Here is a 24,310-nt window from a genome sequence, read left to right as displayed (position 1 = left end):
CCCTATCTCCCACCTAATCCCCAATGTAATACACAAATAGGTGCTCTTCTTCCTATCTTTCCCCAGTCTCACCTGTGGAACCCAATCTGGCATGTACTCGGAGGTTGCCAACTAGATTGTATCCAAATCAAAAGGGGGGGAGGGTGCCACCCATGTATTCACCTGGATAGTTGAAGACCCAAGTTCAATTCTCCCCTCTGCCTGGAGGTGGGGCGGGAGGGGAAGAGGATTTGAACAGGGATCTCCTACCTCTCAATGGTGTGCTCTAACCACTGAGCTATGGGATATTCTGATGTGGGGCTCCCTCAGTCTCTCCTCTTGAAGCTGTTCCACTCTTTATAAATATTTAGTCACTGGGCCAGAGAGAGAGAGTGGGTCTAATCCAGTGGTTAGGGCAACCACCTAGGTTGTGGGAGACCCAGATCTAGTCCCCCTGCTCCAAAGACTCTTTCTTTATATATTGTGAAATAGCTTCAGTATGACAAATGAGGGAGCCCCACATGTGAATATCCCATAGTTTGGTGGTTTAGGGTACCTATTTCTCCCCATTCATTTTATAGGAAGCCTGGGTGCCTAACTCAGGCTTTGTGGATTGCAGTGTTGTTCCTCTGTGGATCCATGCCTAAACTCCCTAATCCTGTGGTACCTTATTGAGCCTCTCAGCTCTCTGTAACGGGGGATCCAGCTCAGCAGACTCTGAAGGTCTTTTGTGCTTTCCTTAGTGCAGACTTCAAAGCTGAACTAGTTCCTCTGGTTATCAATTCCTTGATTATTCAAAGGTTTTAGGTACTTCCCTCCCTACCCCCCCCCCCCGAAAAGACTTTATATAACTGAGATTGTATTATACACAGCTGGCACCACCAATCATAAAATAGCTTTGTTCTCAACAAGATTTTGTTTAGGCCAAAGAGGTTTGGAAAAATTTGTGGTAAACATTTGAGACTTTTGGACACTTATCCAAACCAGAGTACTAAATCTTTTGAAGCTTCATCATCAATAGGTAATCTACAGTAATTCAAAAACAGTCTTTAAAAGTCCCTGCCATCTTTTGATCGTCTTGATTTTCTTAGCTTGGGTACCCTGACTGTTTATCTTAAAATTGTCGGTAAAATTTTCCTAAGCACCTAAGTGACTTAGGAGCCAAAATCATGCTATGGTAAATTTTACCCTGTGTCTAGAACAAACTAATAATTCTCCATATAGTATACATCTTCACATCTAACACACAAAATCCATTTTGTTTTTTAAATACATCTAGCATTAAGGTTTGCTTGTAACTGCAGATGTCTTTACGCTAGTAGGAACTGCTGACCAAAAAGGAAAAAGTGAAAAGGCCCCTTTAAACAAGAAACCCTTTGAGACGGTGACCCTTGTTATTCTTTTTGACCTCAAATGAATCACTTATTTCCTATCTTGAAAGCCTATAAATGGATGAGTGATTACTTTTCTTCACTGAGCCATCTCTTTTTTTTAATGTGGCTATTTCCCACTGTTTTAGTTAAATGAATTTTCAGTTAAGTTTTCAATTATTTCCAGCAATTTAACTTGATTTCGAGTGGGTGATGGGTGACTTGTTTGAGAGAATCAAACCATTTAAAAATGTTACAATGGACACAAGTAATTTTGATACATTCAAAATACTTAGCTACCCAATGTGAAAAATAGCAGTTGAATTTTGAGATGAAATATTAATTCATAAGGAGTGGAAAAAACATCATATAGTGAAAAACCAAAATGTTTTTATTCTCATTAGTTTAGAATGATTGATTCGTTCTGGAGTAGTGTAGTGAAGTCACAAATAAATTATAATTGATTACCCTAAATGAGTTAGACTCATGGGTTTGTTATTCACCTATGTAGGTATTCAGACATGCAACCAAAAATTGAAGTTTCCAAGACTGGGCAAACACGTTGTTTGGACACTACATTATCATGAAATGCACATTGATGTGTGCATAACTAGCCCAGACAGTTATGAGAATCATGCCTCAAAATATAATTTTTACTCTTCTGGTGTTGCATCGTTTTGTATAATTTCTGTAATTATAATCCATATTTATACAGGAGGAAGACTATAACATTTTCCTGGTTCTCTAAATAATGGACAAAATATTTATTATTTTTTAAAAAAAAAGGCACCACAGACCACCAATTAGTTTGTACACTGACTTTTGCTTTTTACCTCAAAAGTTTATCTTTGCCTAAACAGGTATAAACAGATTTATTTGTCTTTTATATACATTTCATTCACTACAATATTTTGGAACACTACTCTCTTTAGTATTTTCTTGCTCTATAAGATATGCTTTTGTTATATTGTCTTGTAAAAAGTAGCTTTTGCTCGACAATTTTGATGTTGCCACCATCACAGTAGGTTCATCTTGAACAAATGGAGAGAGCTATTCAGAGTATGCAGAGGGAACAAGAAAACTGATCTAGTGTGAAAGCAGGATTATAGGAGTTGTTGGTTACCTTGGCGGTTGGGCAGCATAGTAAAAAATGTAATGATACGAGTGGCAAATGGGCAGTGATGTGCTAAGGATTTTAGTTAGTTTTTGTGTCCACTACTTACTGCTAATTCCTTTTTTTGTAATGGAAATATTGGACATTTACAGGGTTTTGAAAAGGAGGAAATAGAACCTAAATTAGCAGTGACTCACGGACAATTTTAATTAATTAAAAAATATAAATTACAAATCAGCAAAGTAAGTAAACTAGAATTCTATCAGAAAAGTTGAACTAGGATATTCTTTAAGGATTAAGTGTAACACATATTTCATACAGCTATTTTGTTTTCTCCTAATGAGAGGTTAGTGATTTAACTGGATCCTGCTTCAGGTCACTGTTCAGCAAGGTTCTTAAATACATGCCTAACTTTAAGTATGTGAGTAGTCTTACTGACTTCTAAGGGACTACTCATAGGTTTAAAGTTAGGCATTTGCTTATATACTTTGAGTCAAGGTATTAATTAGCCAATAACATTTTCAAATGACTACTGTTTACAGTACTTAATATTAACATGAAGAAAATGATAGCTTTTTGGAACTTTCAAAATAAATTTTAGCATGATTTTCTTTAGGAACTGTGAAAACCCATGAAGGCATTTTTAAAGTAAAAAGTATAAAAATATAAACAAGTTATTTCAGTTTTGCTTTCAGCTGCTTCACTATGCTCATTTTCAATGAGAATCATGAGAAGTAAAATATCAAAGAAATGTTAAAATATTAGAAGTACAATTATGATTTTATTGCACACTGAGTGTAGCTTTTTTTATTGTGTGTAAAATCTAACCTATCTGATGATACATTGTGAATCATTTTTGGTCAGCAGTGTGCAGAAAGAGTGGAGTATTGTTTAAACATTTTTTTTTTTAAATGCACACAAATTAGGATGGAGTTAATTTTGGTACTTTTGTTTAATTTATTAGTACCCAAAGTTGTAAACACCATTTTATTTGTAGAGCTTAAGCTAATATCACCTGAGACAAGAAGGAAAGGAACAAATAGTGCTTAAATTTAATGTCTCTGATCTTGTTTTTAAAGAATGTAACTTTTAGAACTTGTCAGGGAACACTATCCTTTGGCTTGGAGGAAAATAAAGGGAATGGAGAAAATATTACCAGCAGTTTTTGTTTTGTTTTTTTTACTTAAAGCACAAATTTGGCAGCCAAATCAAATCAGGCCTGTTGAGTAATCATGGTTGGTAAATGTATTGTTGCACCCCAGGAACCCAGTCTGAAGAGTAGGAGAATGGAAGGATCTCACCCCAGCCTTGGGCTTCTCACCCCAAGGGGTTGCACTTAGAGACTGAGTGGGGTCAAAGATGCAGCCAGCTCTGAACCATAAGTCTCATAAGAGGAGGTGTTGGGACAAAATGATAAATTAAAAAGCAGTGAGTTGCCAGGCCCAAATGGTATACATCCAAGAGTTTTGATGGAGCTTAAGAATGAAGTCACTGAGCAGCTAACAACAAATCTGCCCTTTTCTAATTTAAAAACAAAACAAAACAGCTACTATACCAGAGTATTTGAGAGCAGGAGATCTTCTTGTATTTGAAAGTGGTTCTAGGGGGTGATCCAGGGAATTACAACCAGTAAGCTTCACAAATGTACTTGGTAAATGGGTCAAAAATATAATTAAAAAAGAAAGAAAGAAAATGAAAGTACTTGGAAAATTCTAATATGATAGGGAGCATGGTTTCTCCAAAGGAAAATCATGCCTCATTAATCTATTACAATTCTTTGAATGTTTCAGAGTAGTGGATAAAGGAAAACTAGTTGGAATAATTTAGTTAGAATTTCCACAAACCTTTAACAAGTCTCGCAAGAGACTATCAAAAAAGCTATCATGGGGAGAGAGTAAGTATTATCATAGATCAAAAACTGACTTAGAAAAGACAGAACAGGAATTAAGAGTCACTTTTCACATAGCAAAAGTTGAACAGTGGTGTGCTTCATGGTTCTATATTAGAACTAGCATTGCTTGATATACTAATGATCCGGAAAAGGGATTGCGCAGTCAGGTGCCAAAAGCTGCAGATGTTACACATTTAGGTTAGTGAAGTCCACAGAAGACTGTATGGGAAATTTAGAGGGCACTAACTAAACCAGATAAACCACAGCCCAGTGGTAGATGAAATTTTAAGTGTTGATAAATGCAAAGTAATGCACATTGGAGGGGGGAAATGAACTACTCCTATACTTTACATGTTTCTAAATTTAACAGTATCAACTCGGGTCAAGGACGTGGGCATTGTTGTGGACAGCTCAATTAAACATCTTTGCTCAGTGTGCAACTGTGGTCAAAAAGTGAACAAAATACATAAGGATACATAAGGAATGGCATGTAGAATAATATGGAAAATATAATTTAAATATAAATGCAATGATTCACCACCTTGAATAACATGTGCAGTATTGGTCACCCCATTTCAAAAAGGTTATTGCAGGATTAGAGGAGATACAGAGGAAGGCAATGAGAATTATTAGGAACGTGGAAAAACTCTTTTGAGTAGAGTTTTAAAAGAGTAACGATAGAATAGAGACTAATAAGGGGGGAACGATAACACATAATAATGGATGATATAAAGGAGGTAGATCGGGAGATTCAATTGTTCCCGTCTCCTAACAAAAGAACAAGAGGATATTTAATTAAATTGAAAGCCAGCAAATTCAAAACTGATAAAAATAAATATTTTTTTTCTCACAACTCCTAATCAGACTGTGAAATTTATTGCCAGAGGATGCCACTGAACCAAGAATTGAGCAACATTCAAAGCAGGGTTGGGCATTTATATAGATAACAATATCAACATTTAATATAGTTAATTCTAAAATATTTTTTAAAGTGATAGAAAACCTTATACTTTATGCCAATCTCTAATAGAGATTCGGATGAGACCTTCATGGCGAGTAGATTCTACCACACCTACCTTCTGTGGGGTAACTTGTATCTTCTTCTGAAGTATCTGGTGGTGGCCGTTGTCAGAGACAAGATACTGGACTTAGATGGACCCCAGGTCTGATCCAATGTGGCAGTTCCTTTCTTCCTATGGAAATGCTACAGTGTTACAAAAATGTACAAAGCACTACCACCGTTCATTTTTGTTACTCAAATCTTCACAACCTGCAACAGAAGTCCAGGTGGTGTGGGAAATGTTTCAGTAAGTAAAGTCCAGGTCGAGGGGACTACTTGGGAGGACTTAGAGGGAACCCACAACAGGATTGAAAAGCCCAGAGGCTAGGTCATCCATGCAAAAGCATTGAGCCTCCTCACTATCTCCTGGTTCTCTCTGGCTGACTGGTAGTGTCTCCACAAAAATCAGGCTGTCAGAGCCTCTTCCCACCAGTCGTTCCTCCAGGAGCCCTTTTCATTGGGGAGACTCCCCAACAGGAACCTGCTGAATTAATACTTAAGGGCCATGAATGAACAATGGTGAGGACTATGTACAAAAGAATTTGCAAATTAGGAGTTAGAGCAGTATCATGGCCAAATCCAAACTCCAGGTACTTAATTTCTGCCTTATCTAACAATTTACAGGAATAACTGTGTAGAATAATTTATCTTGCTGCAGGGGAAATTTAGTAATCGGAGAAGATATACCTTGTAAACCTTATCTAACTCCCATTATTACTAATGAGCTATGGTTCAACACCAAGGAGAGAGACCTCTAAATCAATTTTAAAATACCTGAAGCACAGAGGGGGTTTTGTACAGCACACTGCCCTTCTGCTTTCAGTTTTACATCTTATAGTTTCAAAATACATTTTTCTCTTTCCTCAGTTGCCTTGCCTAAACTCATATGATAGCTACTGCAGTAATCAAGTAGCAGCCAAAGCCTTATTGGACCACAAGAAACAGGATCACAGGGTGCAAGACTTCCTACAGCGCTGCTTAGAGTCTCCTTTCAGCCGCAAACTGGACCTCTGGAATTTCCTTGACATCCCAAGAAGTCGCCTAGTGAAATACCCACTGCTGCTCAGAGAAATTTTGAGGCATACTCCAAATGATCATCCAGATCAACAGCACCTTGAAGAAGCGGTAAGTGGGGTGGGTTTTTTTTTTGTTTTGTTTTGTTTTTGGTAACAAATTTCATAGCATTTAGCTTCAACTCTGAAGGGTGTTCCATAAAACTAATTCTAAACATGTAGATTTTTCTGAAAATGTAATTAGGTCATATGGCTGTTAAAGTGACATCCAGAAAGGGTAGATCATTTTCTCCCTGGAATAGCAGCTTCAGCTTCTCCATACCAGTTGTACTGGGGTGCTGGCCCCACTGCATCAATGTAAGGGCCTAATCCAGAGGACATTGAAATCAATGGAAAGACTCCCAGTAACTTCAGTGGACTTTGGATCAAGCTCTAAATGCTGACATGCAGCCCATTCTCTGGACATCTCTTGATCATCTTTTCTTAATGTGGCCTTCCATGCAGGTGTATGGAGGCCCAACGTGGAGACTCCGTCTTACCTGCCTCTTCATTCCCAGCTTTTAGGAGGTTGTAGAAGCACTCCTGTTCAGCCAGATTGATTACCTGAACAGTCTCCATACCCAGGTGAATTTCACCCACAGAAATCGTACTGAAAAAGATATGATTTGAGCTGGCCTCTATTCCATGTTTTATTCTGATCAGTGTATGTGGTATGAAATAAAAACAGAGGAAGTGAGGTGAATTCAAAGCATATATTTTTAAAGGAAAGGGCCTGATTGACATGTTGACAGACTTCCCTTCCCTTTGCCTTACCTTTTGGGAGTATGGCATGAATGTCACAACACAGCTAGTAAGATATATTGTGCAACAAATTTGTTTGAAAGAAACCATTTTACATGCTTTGCAGTTATTTTTTAACACCCCAGGCATAATTATTACAAATTAAATGGAACTACATTTAATTAAAAGTTCTGTCATTATCAGAATTCATTATTAGCCTTAGTTGTATGTAGAGCTTGTAGATTTTAACAGTTACTTGCTGAAAAATTCAGGGGCTATTTTTTGACAATATAATATTTCACAAGACATCACAGAGTACACATCTGCTATCACTATGCTACTCATTACCCAAATGCCTTGCCCAGCTCTACTCCTTAATATAAAACTGTTCAGCTATGATGCAAAATTTAGAGCCTTGATATGTGGAGTTTACATGCAGATTTAAGTTTTAATCTACATGCTTTACAATGTATGCTTTTTTCCCCTATAAATGTCTCTTTAAATCAAAAATGACAGAAACTTTAATTAAACAGTTCTTGTTCTTTATTTCAAATTTTTGTTTTGTCTCTAGCCAATGTCTGGTAAAATACCTTCTCATTTCAAAATGCTTCCTTTCCAGGAATGATATATTTGGTAGGTGTTTTAACAGTATATAATCAGGATAATTTTTCTTGGTATTACAGTAATTTCATATTAAATAGATTACTGCAAAACTATCAGAGTTTATCTTTGAAGTGATATATTTCACAAACTGTACAGTTGCCAAGTAAAATTCAGGACAAGTAATTACTAAATGTTATCTCCTAAAACTGTTAGGTTTATAAGATAAATTTGTCCTCCCTTCTGGAAATATGCTCTGCCAGTTAATCCCTGGTATATTTCTATTGGAATTGATAGAATTAATCTGGGAAAGAATCTTGAAAAAGAACCATACTTTATGCACATTCTACAGATTCTGAATGGCTACATATCGCTTTCAGACAATCTGGTAAAATGGATTTACATAACTGTATGATTATTTACCAGTGACCCTGGAATGAATGGTAAAATTCCAGTTGGCTACAACTCTCCCCATTTGCATGCCCATAACTCAAGCAGGATGAATTAATTAGTAACAAATTTACTTACTGAATATTGCATCTTCTATTTAAGAACTGTTTACATGCTGCTTGCTAAGTACTCGAATTTATTAGTGCATTATCTCACAGAACACTTTCTCCACGTGTTGTGAATAGTTGCACTTCAATATTTGCATTGTGTTGATATAATTTCTGTCTCTTTTTGAATGAAATTCACTAACAGTGTGAATTTTTAAAAAACAAATTTTGTTTTGACATTCAAATATTTGAGTTTAAAATTTGCTTTTTGCAAGTAGTCAGACTAGTGATACTTGTGCTCGAATGTTTGCAGAAAATGCAGATGATTGTGAATACAGTCTAAAAATGTATTTTCCGATTTGAGTGAATATTTCCTCAAAACTTTCTTCATTAGCAGCTCATTTCTACCTAAAAGAACCATGGCCACCTAGATTTCCAATTCCCTTCCCATGCTGTCATCACATCTAACACCAGATAGTGAATACAATTAAATTTTAAAAGGGATTGCTCTTAGTGGGGTAGGAGAGAAAGATTTAAACCTTCAAGCAGTGAAGAGAGAAATTGAAAAGATTTTGGATAGGGGTGGGTGACTGGGTGAGGATTGCATCAGAAATTTAGGTAGCCAAATAAACATGTTTTGTTTTGAGTATATGGCTGAGTTCTCAAGACAATAGCTAATCCCTGGAGAATGCAGAACACAGGAAAAAGTGAGAGGGAACACATTTAAACAAAATAATAATATGAATGTATCCTTTTTATCAAGATAATGAACTCCTCTGAGTTTATTTAGCCGGTGAGGACATAGTTAGTTATTACCTTATAAAACAGAAGCACCTTGAAGCTGTTAGCTGGGAGAAGGACAGAACCAGACTGCAAGCCAAAGACATAATAAATCCATACATGCAAAATGGTATTTGTAGGGAGATTTACTATGGTGTTGTAGAAGATACTACTTTTGTCATTTCTGAACAAATTTTATGAAGGTGGCATAATGTACTTTAACACACGCACTCCCCCCACACACATGCAAACAACACGCTAGAAAATAAGTGTTGTATTGCATTGTTGTTGACAACCGATGGCAATTATGGAAAGAAAAAATTATGGGCTGTGTGAGCCCTTATCTTAATGTACTTGAAATTAGGATTGTAACAAAATTTGTAGAAGGTCCTTTTGCTGTATAGAAGTGTAGTGATTATGAGGTAGCAGTTATGAGGCAGTAGCAAAAACCTAAGCTCCCTGTAAAATCTCTTATCTAACATGAAAGTTCAAAGGTTAGATTTCAGCAGACAGGATTTCGTTTGGAGATAACGAAGCAGTTTCTTTAGCATAGGAAAAGTCAAATCCACTAAATTCCAGAGAGCCTACCCAGCAATATTTTCATATTTCATTTGATATTGTAGTTACTGACCTTGCATATTAACTTTACTAGCCTTTGTATTTCACAGAGATCAAGTTGTATAATGGTACTGATGGCTGCTGTTCTCAAAAGTTCTAAAGGATAATGCATCTGAAACTGCCTGATATGATATAGCTATAGGTTTGATTAGTTGTTTATGGCTTCCTTGGGATTTTTGTCTACCTTGTACTTTTCAACTCCCACAAGTGTAGACACAATAATTGAAATTAGACTTTTAACTGATCTAACGTGCAAGTATCAGAACAATAAAATACAAATAATATGCCTTTATTCCCTTAACAAGTGTAATTTTCATAACTGGCACAAATTCAGTGAGAAAAGCCAGTCTAATATTTTATTAATAGTACTACTTAGTCACCTGCTCTCACCACCTAGAAATGATGCTGAGCGAGAAGAAATGAATTTATTCCTGACTGTTAATCTCTTATGTGACCTTGGGCAAAACACAGCCTTTCTGTACTCAGTTTCTCCATTTGTAATATGGGGATAATAAATAGTTTTTATTATACTGCCCACAAAGTAACAAAAATTACTCGTAATCCTGATCCTGCAAACGTACATGCTCAAGTATAACGTTAGTCGTGTAAATAGTCTGTTAAGCCAATACAAATACTCACGTGAGTAAAGTATGCATAAAGTGTTGCAGGAACAAGGCCTTAATTTGCTCTGCTGTACATTGTTTGGTACAATATAGAAGATTCTGAATGTGATTTTTATATTCTATAAATATACATATAGGCTGTTTATGTACATGCATGGTTGTACCAAATAGAGTGTATGTACACATACATATACAGTAGAACCTCAGAGTTACAAACTAACTGGTCAACCATACACCTCATTTGGAATCCGAAGTATGCAATTAGGCAGCAACAGAGACTAAAAAAGCAAATACAGTACTATGTTAAATGTAAACGTCTAAAAAAAATAAAAGGAAAGTTGAAATTTTTTTTTTTTTTTTGATAAAGTAAGGAAACTGTTTCTGTGCTTGTTTCATTTAAATTAACATGGTTAAAAGCAGCATTTTCTTCTGCCTAGTAAAAGTTTCAAAGCTGTATTTAGTCAATATTCAGTTGCAAACTTTTGAAAGAACAACCAAATCGTTTTGTTCAGCGTTATGAACATTTCCATTATGAACAACTTCCATTCCCGAGGCGTTCGTAACTTTGAGGTTCTACTGTAAACAAATTTTAGTTGAATAAAAAATGCATTTGGTTTCACAGTTAAATCTGTTTACCTTCATTCTAAACATTTAGGGTTGATATCAAGAAGCAAGCTTCAGATTTCAAAGAGGCAAAGTGTTAGAAACAAACATAAGCCAAACTATAGTACCTGTACACATTGTCGTCTGCTCCATTCTGGCTCTCACATTCATACCTTACACTTGAAACCTTCCAAACAAGACCACCATAAGACTGACTAAGAAATATGAAATGCTTTGTGAAGTAAAGTGACTCTTTTCCTCTTATCACCTTCTTACAATTAAGAATGAGTGTGAAAGGCCCATCTGATGGAAGTTCAGGTATTTTCATTCCTCTTTGTTCTTTTTCCATAGATAAATATAATTCAGGGTATAGTTGCAGAAATCAACATTAAGACGGGTGAATCTGAGTGCCAATATTACAAAGAGAGGCTCATTTATCTTGAAGAAGGCCAAAAGGACGCACTGATTGATAACTCACGTGTGGTGTGTTGTCATGGTGAACTAAAGAACAACAGGGGAGCGGTAAGGAGTAAATATTTTTTATCACTATATACTTTAAGATAAGGTCTCTTCAGTGCTATGGTGTTACAAGTTGGGATAGAGAGGATATAGCATCGGTTCAATTTTGAGAGAGAGAAAAGGTTGTTGGGACCATTGTGTTATGCAGGATCCTATTCTGTGGGATTCTATCCCTCCATGGAGGCCTTTAGGAACACGGGTGAGTTCCACAGTGTCACACTGTATTTAAATCCCTAGGAAATGGCTCACTCATCTTCTGGACTGCTACAGTTACATCTATTTATAAGAGAGGTTAGACTTGATCCCACTGTCACTAAAGTTAATGAGAGAAGGATCAAGCCCTAGATGTGGAAATATGAAATGGTGGTCCCAGCTCATGTGGACCATTTGTGTTTTGCACTAGGAAGGCTATGGGAGAATTGCCACTTGATTGGCTGGAGATAACTGCTTTCCTTTAAAAGAAAGGGGAAATTGCAGATACCTTTTTATACTTACTGTAGAAAAGATATGCAGTACTTACTAGAGCCCTGCGTGGATAGTCTGATCCGCAAAAATTGTGCACGGATGTGGATATCCGTGGATTTGCAGGGCTCTACTAACACCTCCACAGGTCACTGTGCACCAGTGATTCACGGCTGTGCCAAACCCCCATCCCCTAACAGCCCCCACTTCTCCCCAGAGACCTCCTGCCCCCCGTATCCCATTCCCCACTCCAGGCAGGGAGGCTACAATCCTGAACCCTCACGTGCTGCACTGCCTTCCCAGTCAGGGGCTCAGACATCCCTACGCAGCCGCGGCAGCTCTAGTGCACACAGCACTTGGCTCACTACGCAGGAGCACATGGTCACGTTCCTTTCTGGGAGTTGTAGTTTACCTTCTCCATCCAAGCAATTTGCAGATTACAACTCCCAAAATGCCAGCGGGCTAATGCCACATATTGCAGCTCTCTGCTGCATGATTCAGAGAGCCAAGCTGGAGTTTGAGGGCTGGGTGACAGCCAGTCCATTTGGGTGAGTCTGTGTTGCAGAGCCCTGCACGGATACAAAATTTGTATTCACATTTGAGCTGCGAGCTGCAAAAATGGTCCGTCCATGGATATCCATGGATTTGCAGGACTCTGCTTACTAGCCAAATATTTAAACCAAGTTTGCTTAAGTCTCTTGAACTAGGAAGAAAGATTGGTGAAGTTTTGTGAAACTTTTTGCTTGTATCTTTGAAATAATGCCAAAATAGGACTCAACTATTTTAATTACATTTCAAGTATTAGTGTGGTGTTTTTAATCAGCTTGCAAATAGCTTTAGTCTTTAATGGTCATATGCAAATTATGAATTTAACATGCTAAACGTGAATTAATTAATTTCCATGCATTGCATTATAAACTGCTTAAATCTAGCTCTTCTTGACTGAATACTAGATGTATGTTTCTGAAATGCAACCCACAGTAGTGAGTTAACATGTAACAGAGGAAGCATTAGCTCTGAGGCTCTGTCTAAACTACAGCTTTTTACCATGACTTTATAACCAGTTAGAGACACAGTCACTTTAATCTGTCACAAGTAACATGGTTTAGTTTGTGTCTCTGCAGAAGCCTTTCTACATTGATTGTCATAGAAAGAAACCTGTAAATCTAATAAATAAACATGTGCAACTGAAAATATACTGACTTGATAAATATTAACCATACAACATGCACATTTTAGGTTACCGCCAAATGCATGCACAGGAAAAATTATACAGTGTATTGTGTCTCTCCCGGAGTATATGGCACCTATAAATATGGCTAAATTAGTGTGTGTATGAATTCTGCCTTGAATTTAGATTAACCTGTCTTTATGTGCATGCATTTGACTGGTAGTCTAAAATATGCAGGTTATAATCGTATAATTATGTACTAGATTCTGCTCTCGGGGTCATAATTCACCCTCATGTATTTACATCTACAATTAAAGTCTTCATATGCAAGTCCTTGGCTGGTAGTTTAAAAATGCCAAAAATTAATGTTGTTCAAGTCAATATATCGCCAGTCATTTATTAGAACTGTTGAAATTCAGTGGGGTGTCATTATGTAAGTTTAACTGACCTATTGAAGAGGTAAAAGACTGTGCGTGTGTGGCAGGAACAGCAATTAATGAAAGGATGTTAAGATGAAGCAGAAAGGACCAGCTTTATCTTATAAACCTACCTGTCTTCTGTTCTTATGATATGATATGTCACAGAATGCCACATTAGTACAAGCTGCATTACTTTACTGCTTATGTATATTCTTTTGACTGGTTAACACCTGACATGTTCATTGGTGACAAATGATAATGAAAATTACATGTCCCACTGTGTATATCTATGGGGTTTTCTTCATTCCCCAGGAAGCCAAAAGAATACCTGCTATAAGCTCCCCCATGGTGGCAGTTTTTTTATGGTAGCACCAAGTAATGTCAATAAGGGATCAGAACCCCATTGTGCTAGACCCTATAGACAAATAAAGCCAATCCCTGCCCCAGAGAGCTTAGTGGAAAGTCTGCTTCAGGATGAGTCTCACTAATGCAAGCTCCCCAACACCAAGTCAGGAGGCCCTTTGCTGGAGCCTCATAGCCAGGTAGTACAGCCCACAGAATGGACTGGGTGAGCTGGAGCTGCGTTGGGTCAGATGGGACAAGAGACTGATTAGAGGCCTCAACCAGCTCAATTCTAGTGGTATCATTGCTAGATTGTAAAGCTACTCATCCTTGATAGAACCCACACAGAAAGCCAGGAGGAGCGTGAATCCCACGCTCTGGCACATTTCAGTTGGGTGTAGAAGTTAATTTGTTTGAGCCTAAAAATGGGTTTAACTAGTGCAAACTGGTTTATGTTATAGCAACTGTTTAACCAAACACGTAGTTTGTTCTTCGAGTGCTTGCTCATGTCCATTCTACGTTAGGTGTTTGTGCGCTGCGTGCGCCGTTGCTGGAGATTTTTCCTCAGTGGTATCAGTTGGGCCAGTTCTAGCACCCTCTGGAGCTGCACGCTTATGCACTGGCATAAGGGGTGCCGTTGGCCATGCATCCTCTCAGTTCCTTCTTATCACCTGTGACAGTTGCTGGAACAACCCTTCTTCCTCCGGCAAGGCTTTGTTCCCAGTGTTTAATGGACTCTTCTCTTCATTGGTAGTTATCATAGTTTAGTGTACATTGTTTTTTTTAAATTATTGTTAGCATAAATAGTTCCTATTGTCAAGGGACTTCTTCACCCCAAGAGCCAGGCATGCCCTGGTCCCTGGGCTTCAAGCCTTGTACCTTATGGCAAACCTATGCCCGGGAATAACTTGCACTCCAGCTGCTTAAAGTGCTTGGGGGAAACTCACATGAGGGACAAGTGCCAGATCTGTCGAGACTTTAGACCCCACACTAAAAAGAACATAGACATTAGGCTGAAGGGTATCCTCATGGAAGCCACCCTGAGACCAATCTTAGAGCCAAGCCACTCCAATTTGGCAAAGAGTACTTTCTCAGAGCAAAGCGCTCCCCTGGTACCATTCACCATCTCTGGTGCTGAGAAAGGAGCACAAAAAGCAGCACCCCAAGAGAGGGTGCTCGCCGATGCAGAAGAGAGACCAGCTGGGGGAAGGCAGCATAATGAGACCAGTGCTGGGCTACTCTTCCTCTCCTGGACCCGTGATGGCACCATCGACTCTGCCTAGAGCACTGAGTCCGGTGTGGGACCCTCCACCAGCGGTCTCATGGTTCCATTGACCCCAGAGGCTTTCCAAGCAGTTTGGGACCTTCTTTCTCTGCCAGTCCCTCCAACTCCAATAGGACACCTACCAGCTCCCCTACCTGGAAGCAGGATGGAACAAGGAGCGTCGGGCTCCTTCCTGGCCCCCCGGCACCCGCTAGGGACAAGTCTTCCCTGATCCTGGTATCTGCTCTGCTGTGGTTTCTGAGAGAAGACTCCTCTTCTGAGTCTGAATCTGACGTGCCACCTAAAGCCTACCAACGGTACAGAGTTTGTGCCACTGGACTTCGGTGCCGGTCTCCCTGCCAGCACCTGGCCAGCAGGTCACTAGTCAATGCAGTGGCCTTATTGGAACCCCTGGGGATTTCCCCAGGTACGGGGTTCTCCCTCCTATCACTCCTACTCAGTGGTTTATGAGAGACGGGCTACCACTCCTTCCCACTCAGCACCGGACGCCAGATCTGGTACCGATGTCCAGGAGATGGCTCCAGCGGATGTAGTTGAGGCGGAGGAAGGAGCTCCACCTCCTCCTCTCCAGATGAGGTTGTCACAGGACCCTGTAGCCTGTTTCTGCAGGATGACTGCAGGGCTTGTCAGGACCTTCTGAAGCAGGTCGCTGTGTACGTGGGTCTGGAAATTGAGGAGCTCAGAGACATCACACAGCCTTATTGATATCCTGGCTGCAGCAGCTCCCTCAGAGGTGGCCTAGCCCATGAATGAGGTGGTGATGGGACCTCTCAAGGCCCTGTGGCAAACTTCTTCTCTGCCCCCCACCTCAGAGGGCCGAGAAGTATTATGTGCCAGCAAGTAGGTTCGAATACCTGTAGTCGCGTGCGCGCGCGCACACACACACACACACACACACACACACACACACAGAGTCACTGGTGGTATCTGCAGCAAACAAAAGGGACAAGGAGGACCAGTCGAGTGCTACTCCTAAGTAAAAACACACCAAGAGACTAGACCATTACAGAAGAGAGGTTTATTTCACAGGTAGCCTTCAAGTACGTATCTCCAACCAGCAAGCTCTGCTGGGCAGATAAGACTTTAATCGGTGGGACTCCTTGACTAAATTTAAAGACTCCCTGCCCCCAAGATTCAAGGCAGGAATATGTTGCCCTCTTGGAGGAGGGTCAGAATGTGGCCAGGACCTCTCTCCAGGTGGCTCTGGACGCTGCCAACTCGGCAGCTAGGACAATGGCCTCCGCTGTCACCAGGAGGCATTATTCTTGGCTCCTGTCCTCCGGCCTTCCTCACAAGGTCCAACAGTCTATCCAAGACCTCCCCTTCGAAGACTCCTCTCTGTTCTCAGAGCAGATGGACACAAAACTTCATGGCCTGAAGGACTCACCAAGATCTTTAGGCCTTTATGCTCCATTGGCGTCTAGGAAGCACTTCTGGCCCCAGCAGCCTGCTTGTTGCCTTCAACACAGGAGCCATACCAAAAGAAAAGGGAGAGGTTATAAAACAGCGCTTCCCAGATGGGGTCTTAAAGATACCTCAAATCATAAGAATCATATCGAGCCATTCATAACTTAATGTTTGTTGTTTAGCACCTAAAAGTGAAAATTAGTGTGTTGTCCTCCCCTCATAAAGCTTATTGACTTTTTCATAAATATGAAACTCATTTAAATGGTGATGGGCTCTTGTAGTTACTTTTGTATTCAGTCAGACCTATGAGTGCTTGGTACCTATGGAAATCAGACCAGACAGACCGGTTGAAACAGGACTTGGAACTTAGAAGGGTCTCAAAATTGACCACTTCATTGTTTCTAAGATAAAATAAATGTTGTTAGTGTCACATACTGAAACCACAATACAAAGAATGAAGAACAGATTTTAAGTGACCAAATTTCAAAACAAATAAGCTATTTTAGTATTTTTTAAACTATATAAATTGGAATGGTTTGCCAAAAAATTAGAAAATAATCACCTTTCTTAACACACACAACTGTGCTCATCAGTGCCTGAGACTTAGTCCCAGACAGATTTCCTATCTACCTTAAATTAATTCGTGTGAAAAGAGGGTATTTGCAAAACACATTCATGGTCAAGTAAGCCTTCCCAGCTTTTGCAACTGGCACATCTCAAAAGGAAAAAGATAAGCTTTTCAACACATTATGGAAGGAGGAGCTGTGGATGCAAATGCTAACATAACAGCAGAACAAGGGACCAAACAAAAAGTGCTTCGACTCCAACCCTGCAAGCACTTAAGCATGCGTGTAATTGTATGCCCTTGAGTAGCCATCTTGAAGTCAAAGGGACTACTCATGGGCGTAAAGTTATGCATGTGCTTAAGTGTTTGCAGGATCAGGATATATGCTTGGAAGATAGAATAGAAATAAGAATAGCAAGAAAACTGTACAGAGTTTCTATATGTAGACAGAGCCAGGTCAATTTAAGAATCAGAGAAATTGTTCACTGACAGTAAAAGGAAAATCTTGACAGTGAAGGGTATGTCTCCACTACAAAATTAGATCAATTTTATTTAAGTTGACATTGAGCCTCTGATTTAAGCAAGTCGATTCTGCATGTCCCCACTATTCTCATTGTGTTGGCAGAGCACATCCTTACTAGCAGAGCGCTGCACTGTGGGTAGTTGAGTGGAATGTTGGGTTGGGTTGGGCTTGCAATGCCTCATGGGATAAAAAACATTTGCGCAGGTGGTTATGGGAACATGGTATTAGCCTCCCATGATGCACTTATCTCCCTCCCTCCCTGAAATCAGTGGCAAACAAACCAAGCCTTTTTGGCACCTTAAGCCTGGGTTATCCGTGCAGATGCCATAGCACGGCAAGCATCGACCCTGCTCAGCTGTACACTGTTTTTGTGAGCATTACAAACACCTCATGCCTTATCCTGCAGTATTTGCTCAGCCGAAGCAGGAGCTGCTGCACAGAACAATGTGATGCCACGCAAGCAGCCCTGCTGGAAGCCATGGAGTGGAACAATTCACAGATGCTGGTGAGAGTCCTGCATCACCTTGACATGGTGGAGCGCTGCTTCTGGGCCCGGGAAACAAGCACTGACTGGTGGGACCGCATAGTTATGCAGCTATGGGATGATGAGCAGTGGCTGCAGAACTTTCAAATGCGTAAGGCCACTTTCATGGAACGGCACAAAGAGCTTTCCGCAGCCCTGATGTGCAGCAATACTAAAATGAGAGCTGCTCTGACGGTTGAGAAGCGAGTGGCAATAGCTCTTTGGAAGCTTGCAACACCAGACCGCTACCGGTCAGTGGGGAATCAATTTGGAGTGGGTAAATCTACTGTGGGGTCTGCTGTGATCCAAGTTGCCACGATGGGATTCCCTAGCTGCGATGGGGCGATAGACGGAATGTATATCCCTATCTTGGCACCAGACCACCTTGCCAAAGAGTACATAAACTGAAAGGGGTACTTCGCAATAGTGTTGCAAGCGCTGGTGGATCACAGGGGCCGTTTCACCGACATCAACGTGGAATGGTCGGGAAAGGTGCATGATGTGCGCATCTTTAGGAACTCCGGTCTGTTCAGAAAGCTGCAAGCAGGAACTTTCTTTCCAGACCGCAAAATAACTGTTGGTGATGTTGAAATGCCAATCGTGATCCTGGGAGACCCAGCCTACCCCTTGCTTCCATGGCTCATGAAGCTGTACACAAGCAGCCTGGATGGTATGGAGTGGCATAGTTTGCTTACTAGGTTACAGTGAAAGCAATATCCCCATTCTTGTTGTTGCATGGTGTGTGCTCTGTAATATCTGTGAAACAAAGGGGAAAAAGTTTCTGGTGGGCTGGGAGGTTGAGGCAGATCACCTGGCAGCCAATTTTGAGCAGCCAGACACCAGGACAATAAGAAGAGCACTTTGAGGTGCACTGAGTCTCTGTGAGGTTTTGAAAACTAATTTAATCAATGCCCCACAGTAATGTGATTCTTGTGTGTTATTCCCTACCAAGTTGTCCCCTTCATTGCATGTACTCCCCTGTAAACTACAACCCCACTAACCAGTGTGCTGAATGAATAGTCTTTTCTCCTCAATCCATTAATTTTTATTATGCTCACAAACACTGAGAGACAGTAAAGAAAAGTAAGATAACCTGAGGCTAAGGGGCTGATAATATGGGGGCGGAGGGGATGATGACAAGGACAGCTTGCTTACAATTGCACTGCAGTAACAATCAAAGGTGTCGGAATGGGCGCCTTCTGGTCCTTGTACCCTCCCCTGGAGTTGAGCGCAAGGGATACCCGACTCTTTCCCCGCCCCCCTCCCCATCCTAGAACGTCTGGGAGAGAAGGATGTTGAACTTGGCGACGATGGCAGCAGGTTCATTTGCCCCCTCATAATCTGCACCATCTCGTCCTGCGTGTCACGCTTTTGCTCTCTGCATGCTCTCATGTCCTCAGTCATTGTGCAGGCTCTCTGACAGTGCAATCCTCCATGCGCTGAGCTTCGTCTTGTCACTCTCGGAGACGCGCATTAACTCTTGAGCATGTCCTCCCGAGTCATCTTTTTCCACCTTCTAATCTGGGAAAGTCTGTCCCTGTATGGAGGATGCGCCTATGGACAAGGTTTCAGCTGCAAAGAATACAAAGCACAAGGGTAGCATTGACAGTGCATACATTGTTTCTGGTGCAAGATTCAATCTTTTTATAAAAGAAACACCCCTCAATGCATTTCCATGCAAGCCACAACGTAAGCAGAACTGCTGGCTACTGCAAGAATCGGTTTGCTGCTACAGCCATGGTGAGTAAGGCAACAAGGCATGGTCAATAGGTCTTGTGCTGCAGCTTTTGTTAAGACATCCTTCGGATCAATGGTTCCAACCCATAGCAATATGGATGGTGCTTGAGGACAGGCACCAGCATAAAGCCCCACAAATAGTTTGTTTGTTATAAAAGTGGCACCAGGTTGGGGTGGAAGGGAGACTACCAGGAAGTGTTGCCCTCTGCTTTAAATGCTGGCTGCAATATGGGGTGATCCCCTCCAACCGCAACCAGGGCACACTCGGGAAAGCATGGTTGTGTGACCCAGAATTCACCAAACGGGGTGGATTATTTATTGACTTGCTTGCGGTTTAAGGGCTAGCATTTAAAACTTCCCCCGTTTCCCCTAGTTGACCATATGCGATATCACTCTCCTGAGGGTAACAGAGGTGGAAAGGGAGCAGATGCTGCAAGTGTCTGGGCACAGACCTGGTCCTTATGCTGCGCGCCACAATGATGCCAGAAGATTTAATACTGGAGTGGCATGGGAAAGTGTCCTACTGTGGTGGACGAAATAAGGCAGCCCTTCCCAGAAACCTTTTGCAAAGAATTGCAGAGTACCTCCATGAAAGCTTCCTAGAGATCTCCCTGGAGGATTCTCAGGCCATCCTGAGCACATAAACAGTCTTTTTCTGTGAGCACCCTCTGTGTAGCTGGAGTGGCCACTGATAACCACTATCTCAATTTTTTTATTCAGATTCAACATTACAAATAATAGCATGTAACTCCTACAGTTTGATTGAAAATGTGTACTCACCAGAGGTGACTTCCCTGGCATCACGCTCCGCCGACAATTGGTCCTGTGAGGGGATGGGCTCCAGAGTTTAAAAAAAAGTTCTTGGCTGTTGGGGAGAATGGATCCCCCACTTGCCTGCCTTGCATTCTCCTCCTCCTCTTCAACTATGTCCTCCTCGTTGTTGCCCGGGGCTCCTGGGAGGTATCCGCGGAGTGTTTTGGGGTAGTGGTGAGATCACCGCCTAGAATTGCACTCCTCATAGAAGTGGCATGTCTGTGGCTCAGAACCAGAGCGACTGTTCGCCTCCCTTGTCTTCTGGTACGCTTGCCGAAGCTCCTTTATTTTCATGCAGAACTGCTGTTTGTCCCTGGTGTAGCCCTTCTCCCCCATAACCTGTGCAATTTTGGTATAGATGTTAGCATTTCTTCTGATGATTTGGAGCTTTGCCTGCACAGACTCTTCTCCCCACACAGCAATAAGATCCACTACCTCCTGTGTGCTCCATACTGGAGCACATTTGCGGCCTGGAGCATACATGGTCAGATGTGCTGACGAGCTCTCCACACCGATCAAACAGGAAATGAGAATTCAAAAGTTCCCAGGGCTTTAATGGGAGTGGCTGTTTCCTGTGTACCTGGCTGAAGTGCAGTGGAGTTGAAAGTGCTCTCCAGAGAGGTCACAGCGGAGCACTGTGGGACACCTCCTGGAGGCCAATTCATTCAAATTACACAGCACAGTGTCTAAACTATCCCCATATTCATGCATGGATGTCGACTGAAGTGGTACGCCTCTTGCGGAGGTGGAGTACAGAAGTCGACTATACAAGCATTTAGGTCGGCGGAAGGGACTTGGCAGTATAGACGCATACATTATTAACTTGACCTAACGCGGCATACGTCAACCTAACTTTGTAGTGTACCTGGCCACAGTATCTCAGTGAAATACTGATGGTATTTCTACACAGCAGCTGAGAGGTATGATTTCCACGTGTGGGTAGACAGATTCATGCGAACTCATCTCTGCAACTGAGAAAGTTGTGGAACCTCAAACATAACATTTCATTTCTGTTATGAATAAGGCCCACATTGTGCAAGATGTTCTAGGATCACTGGCTAAACACATTGGATATGGGGATAGAAAAGCATTTTTTGTTTTCTCCTTAGTTTACATAAGTTACATGTGGGTATGAATATTTATACTATATTAAGCCACCAACAGTATTATAATGGGAGGGAGGGAAGAGAGTCCCACTGATGATGTGGTGAACAAATTTACATTTGTTTATTTATTTATGTCTAAGCAAGGGGAACTAAAAGCGAATATATATTGTTAAAAGAACACAGATGTATATTACAGTTAAAATAAACTTTGTTTAGTGACTTTTTAAAAGGAATAATGATTTTATTTTCCTTTTATGCTTTTTAACAGAAACTGCATGTCTTCTTGTTCCAAGAAGTGCTGGTGATTACCCGAGCTATTACCCATAATGAACAACTCTGCTACCAACTATACCGGCAGCCCATCCCAGTAAAGGATCTTGTTCTGGAAGATTTGCAGGATGGAGAGGTGCGACTGGGTGGATCCATACGTGGTGCATTTAGCAACAATGAGAGAAGTATGAATACACTTTTGATTTGAATACTTTATCATTAGTTCATAGGAAATACATGCATCTTTGAAATCTCCCTTCATTTAAAATAACACCTTAGGTACAAAATTTGACCTTTCTTTCAAACTGTTGTTATGCAAGACTCTAAATGTCCATTTTAAAAATCCATCATATCAATAATGTGATTCTCTCCCCCCCCCTCCAAAACAACAACAACACACACACACCCCTTTACTGCACTGGGAAGTGAAAAAGGGAGTAGAATGTAGTAGCAAAACAAGAATTTATAAACAGTTTCCCCAGAGTATATTTTGAAATTTTGTAGCTTATTTAGAAACCTTATGACAAGATTTATCTATTGTGATTCTTCATCTTGTTATGGAGGCATTGGCTGCTACTCCACAGTTAAGGCTGTGATCCTGCAAATACTTATGCATGTGCTTAATGTTAAGCATCTGAGTCATCCTTTTATAGTCAACTGGACTACTCATATTCTTAAAGTTAAGCACGTTAAGTGTTTGTTGAATCAATGCCTATGAATTAACCAGGTTTTTACAAACCATCTTTTAACCTTTTCTGAGAAATAATTTTGAAATTTTTTTGTGACTGATTTATGTTGTGGGTTACAGGTAAGAGGGGGCCCAACCTGCCACAGGAAAAAGTAGTCCTGGCTGCTCTGTAGGGAGCAAAAGTGAAATTTCACAACTCTGCAGGGCTGTTATAGCCAGAGAGGCTCCATAGGGCTCTGGGGGTAGCATCAACTCTGAGCTGCTTAAGGTTCCAAGCTTGAAACGGTAAACTGGCATAGAAATCAGCCAGTTTAGGCATTCGTGGTTGGTTTTATGCATGTATAGCATCACTATATTGGCTGAACTCTAAACTAATTAACCTAGCAAGCATTAAATTTTTAGCAACTCCAGTAGTATCTGGGGTTGCCCCACTGCCCTACAGAGGTAGGAGTGACACAAGGTCCTTGGGTTTTCCCTCGCCTCCTATTTATTCTATGGGTTTTTAACTTAGCCCTGGGGAAGCAACCCAGTAAACCTAAGAACTTGATTGAGTGTTTTAGTATTTTAATGTACTCACTTATTAAAAATGCAGACACCCAAAGCAATCAATGGACATATTTTGTTTTTCAGTTAAAAACTTCTTTAGAATCAGCTTCAAAAGTGGATCACAAAGCCAGTCCCACTCACTGCAAGCCAATGACTCCTTCAACAAACAACAGTGGCTTAACTGTATCCGACAGGCCAAAGAAACAGTTGTGTGTGACGGAGAGGCTGGAACACTGGATTCAGAAGGACATTTCCTAATATCCCCAAATGGGAGTAGGGAACCACAGAGAGAAAGCAGGCTTGAGCAAATGGACCAATCAGACAATGAGTCAGACTGTAGTATGGACACTAGTGAAGTCAGCATTGATTGTGAACGCATGGAACAGATAAACTCTTGTGAGAATGACAAACCGATAGAAACCAACATTTGACTGAAACTTACAGTTCATGGAAGTAAACCTATGTCTTACCTGTACAGTATTTGCATTCCATAAATGGAGCAGTTTGGAAAAGCACTTTTAACACTTTTTTGTGACAATGTCAACACAATCTTTCTTGTACTTGTACCTTTGAGTGTAGTACTGTAACTGCCAATCTATGTAAGCTGGAATCTGTTACAAGTCCTATCCTGTGATATTTCCATAAACATCTGGGTGGATGAAAGTGGTACTTGACCAGTTATTTTCATTGTCCTGCTGGTAGAAAGAATCTCTCAACTCAGAGATGATGCATAACTGTTGATAGTAGGGGGGCACAATTTAAAGGTTCTGGTAGTATTCAGCAGGGTTCAGGGCAGGGCATATAAACCCTGGTAGAAATCGGGGGGGTGGGGAGGCACTGGACCCCGCAGACCTCCCTCATGCGTCTCCTCTGTCTAAACTACTGTTTATATGTATATTACTTAAGTCTCTCCATGCTTTTTACAGTGTTTGACCTCTAACGTGGCACCTAAAGACAAACTTTGTAGTGGATCTTAAAAGGGGTATCGAAGTCTGCGTTTAATTAG

General features: G+C 40.8%; 1 protein-coding gene across 1 annotated transcript in view; it reads left to right on the top strand.

Moving 5' to 3' along the window:
- ARHGEF3 (Rho guanine nucleotide exchange factor 3) overlaps positions 1-23,735 on the top strand; it is a 64,752-nt gene extending 41,017 nt beyond the window's left edge. The window contains exons 7-10 of the mRNA XM_065407770.1: positions 6,282-6,539; positions 11,280-11,450; positions 22,069-22,255; positions 23,389-23,735. Of these exons, the coding sequence (XP_065263842.1) occupies positions 6,282-6,539; positions 11,280-11,450; positions 22,069-22,255; positions 23,389-23,735 (963 nt within the window). The remainder of the gene's footprint in view (positions 1-6,281; positions 6,540-11,279; positions 11,451-22,068; positions 22,256-23,388) is intronic.
- The last annotated feature ends 575 nt before the right edge of the window (positions 23,736-24,310 follow it).

The sequence above is a fragment of the Emys orbicularis genome, chromosome 7 (assembly GCF_028017835.1).
Source record: "Emys orbicularis isolate rEmyOrb1 chromosome 7, rEmyOrb1.hap1, whole genome shotgun sequence".
Classification (NCBI taxonomy): domain Eukaryota; kingdom Metazoa; phylum Chordata; order Testudines; family Emydidae; genus Emys; species Emys orbicularis.
This window is presented reverse-complemented; position numbering and strand designations above follow the sequence as displayed.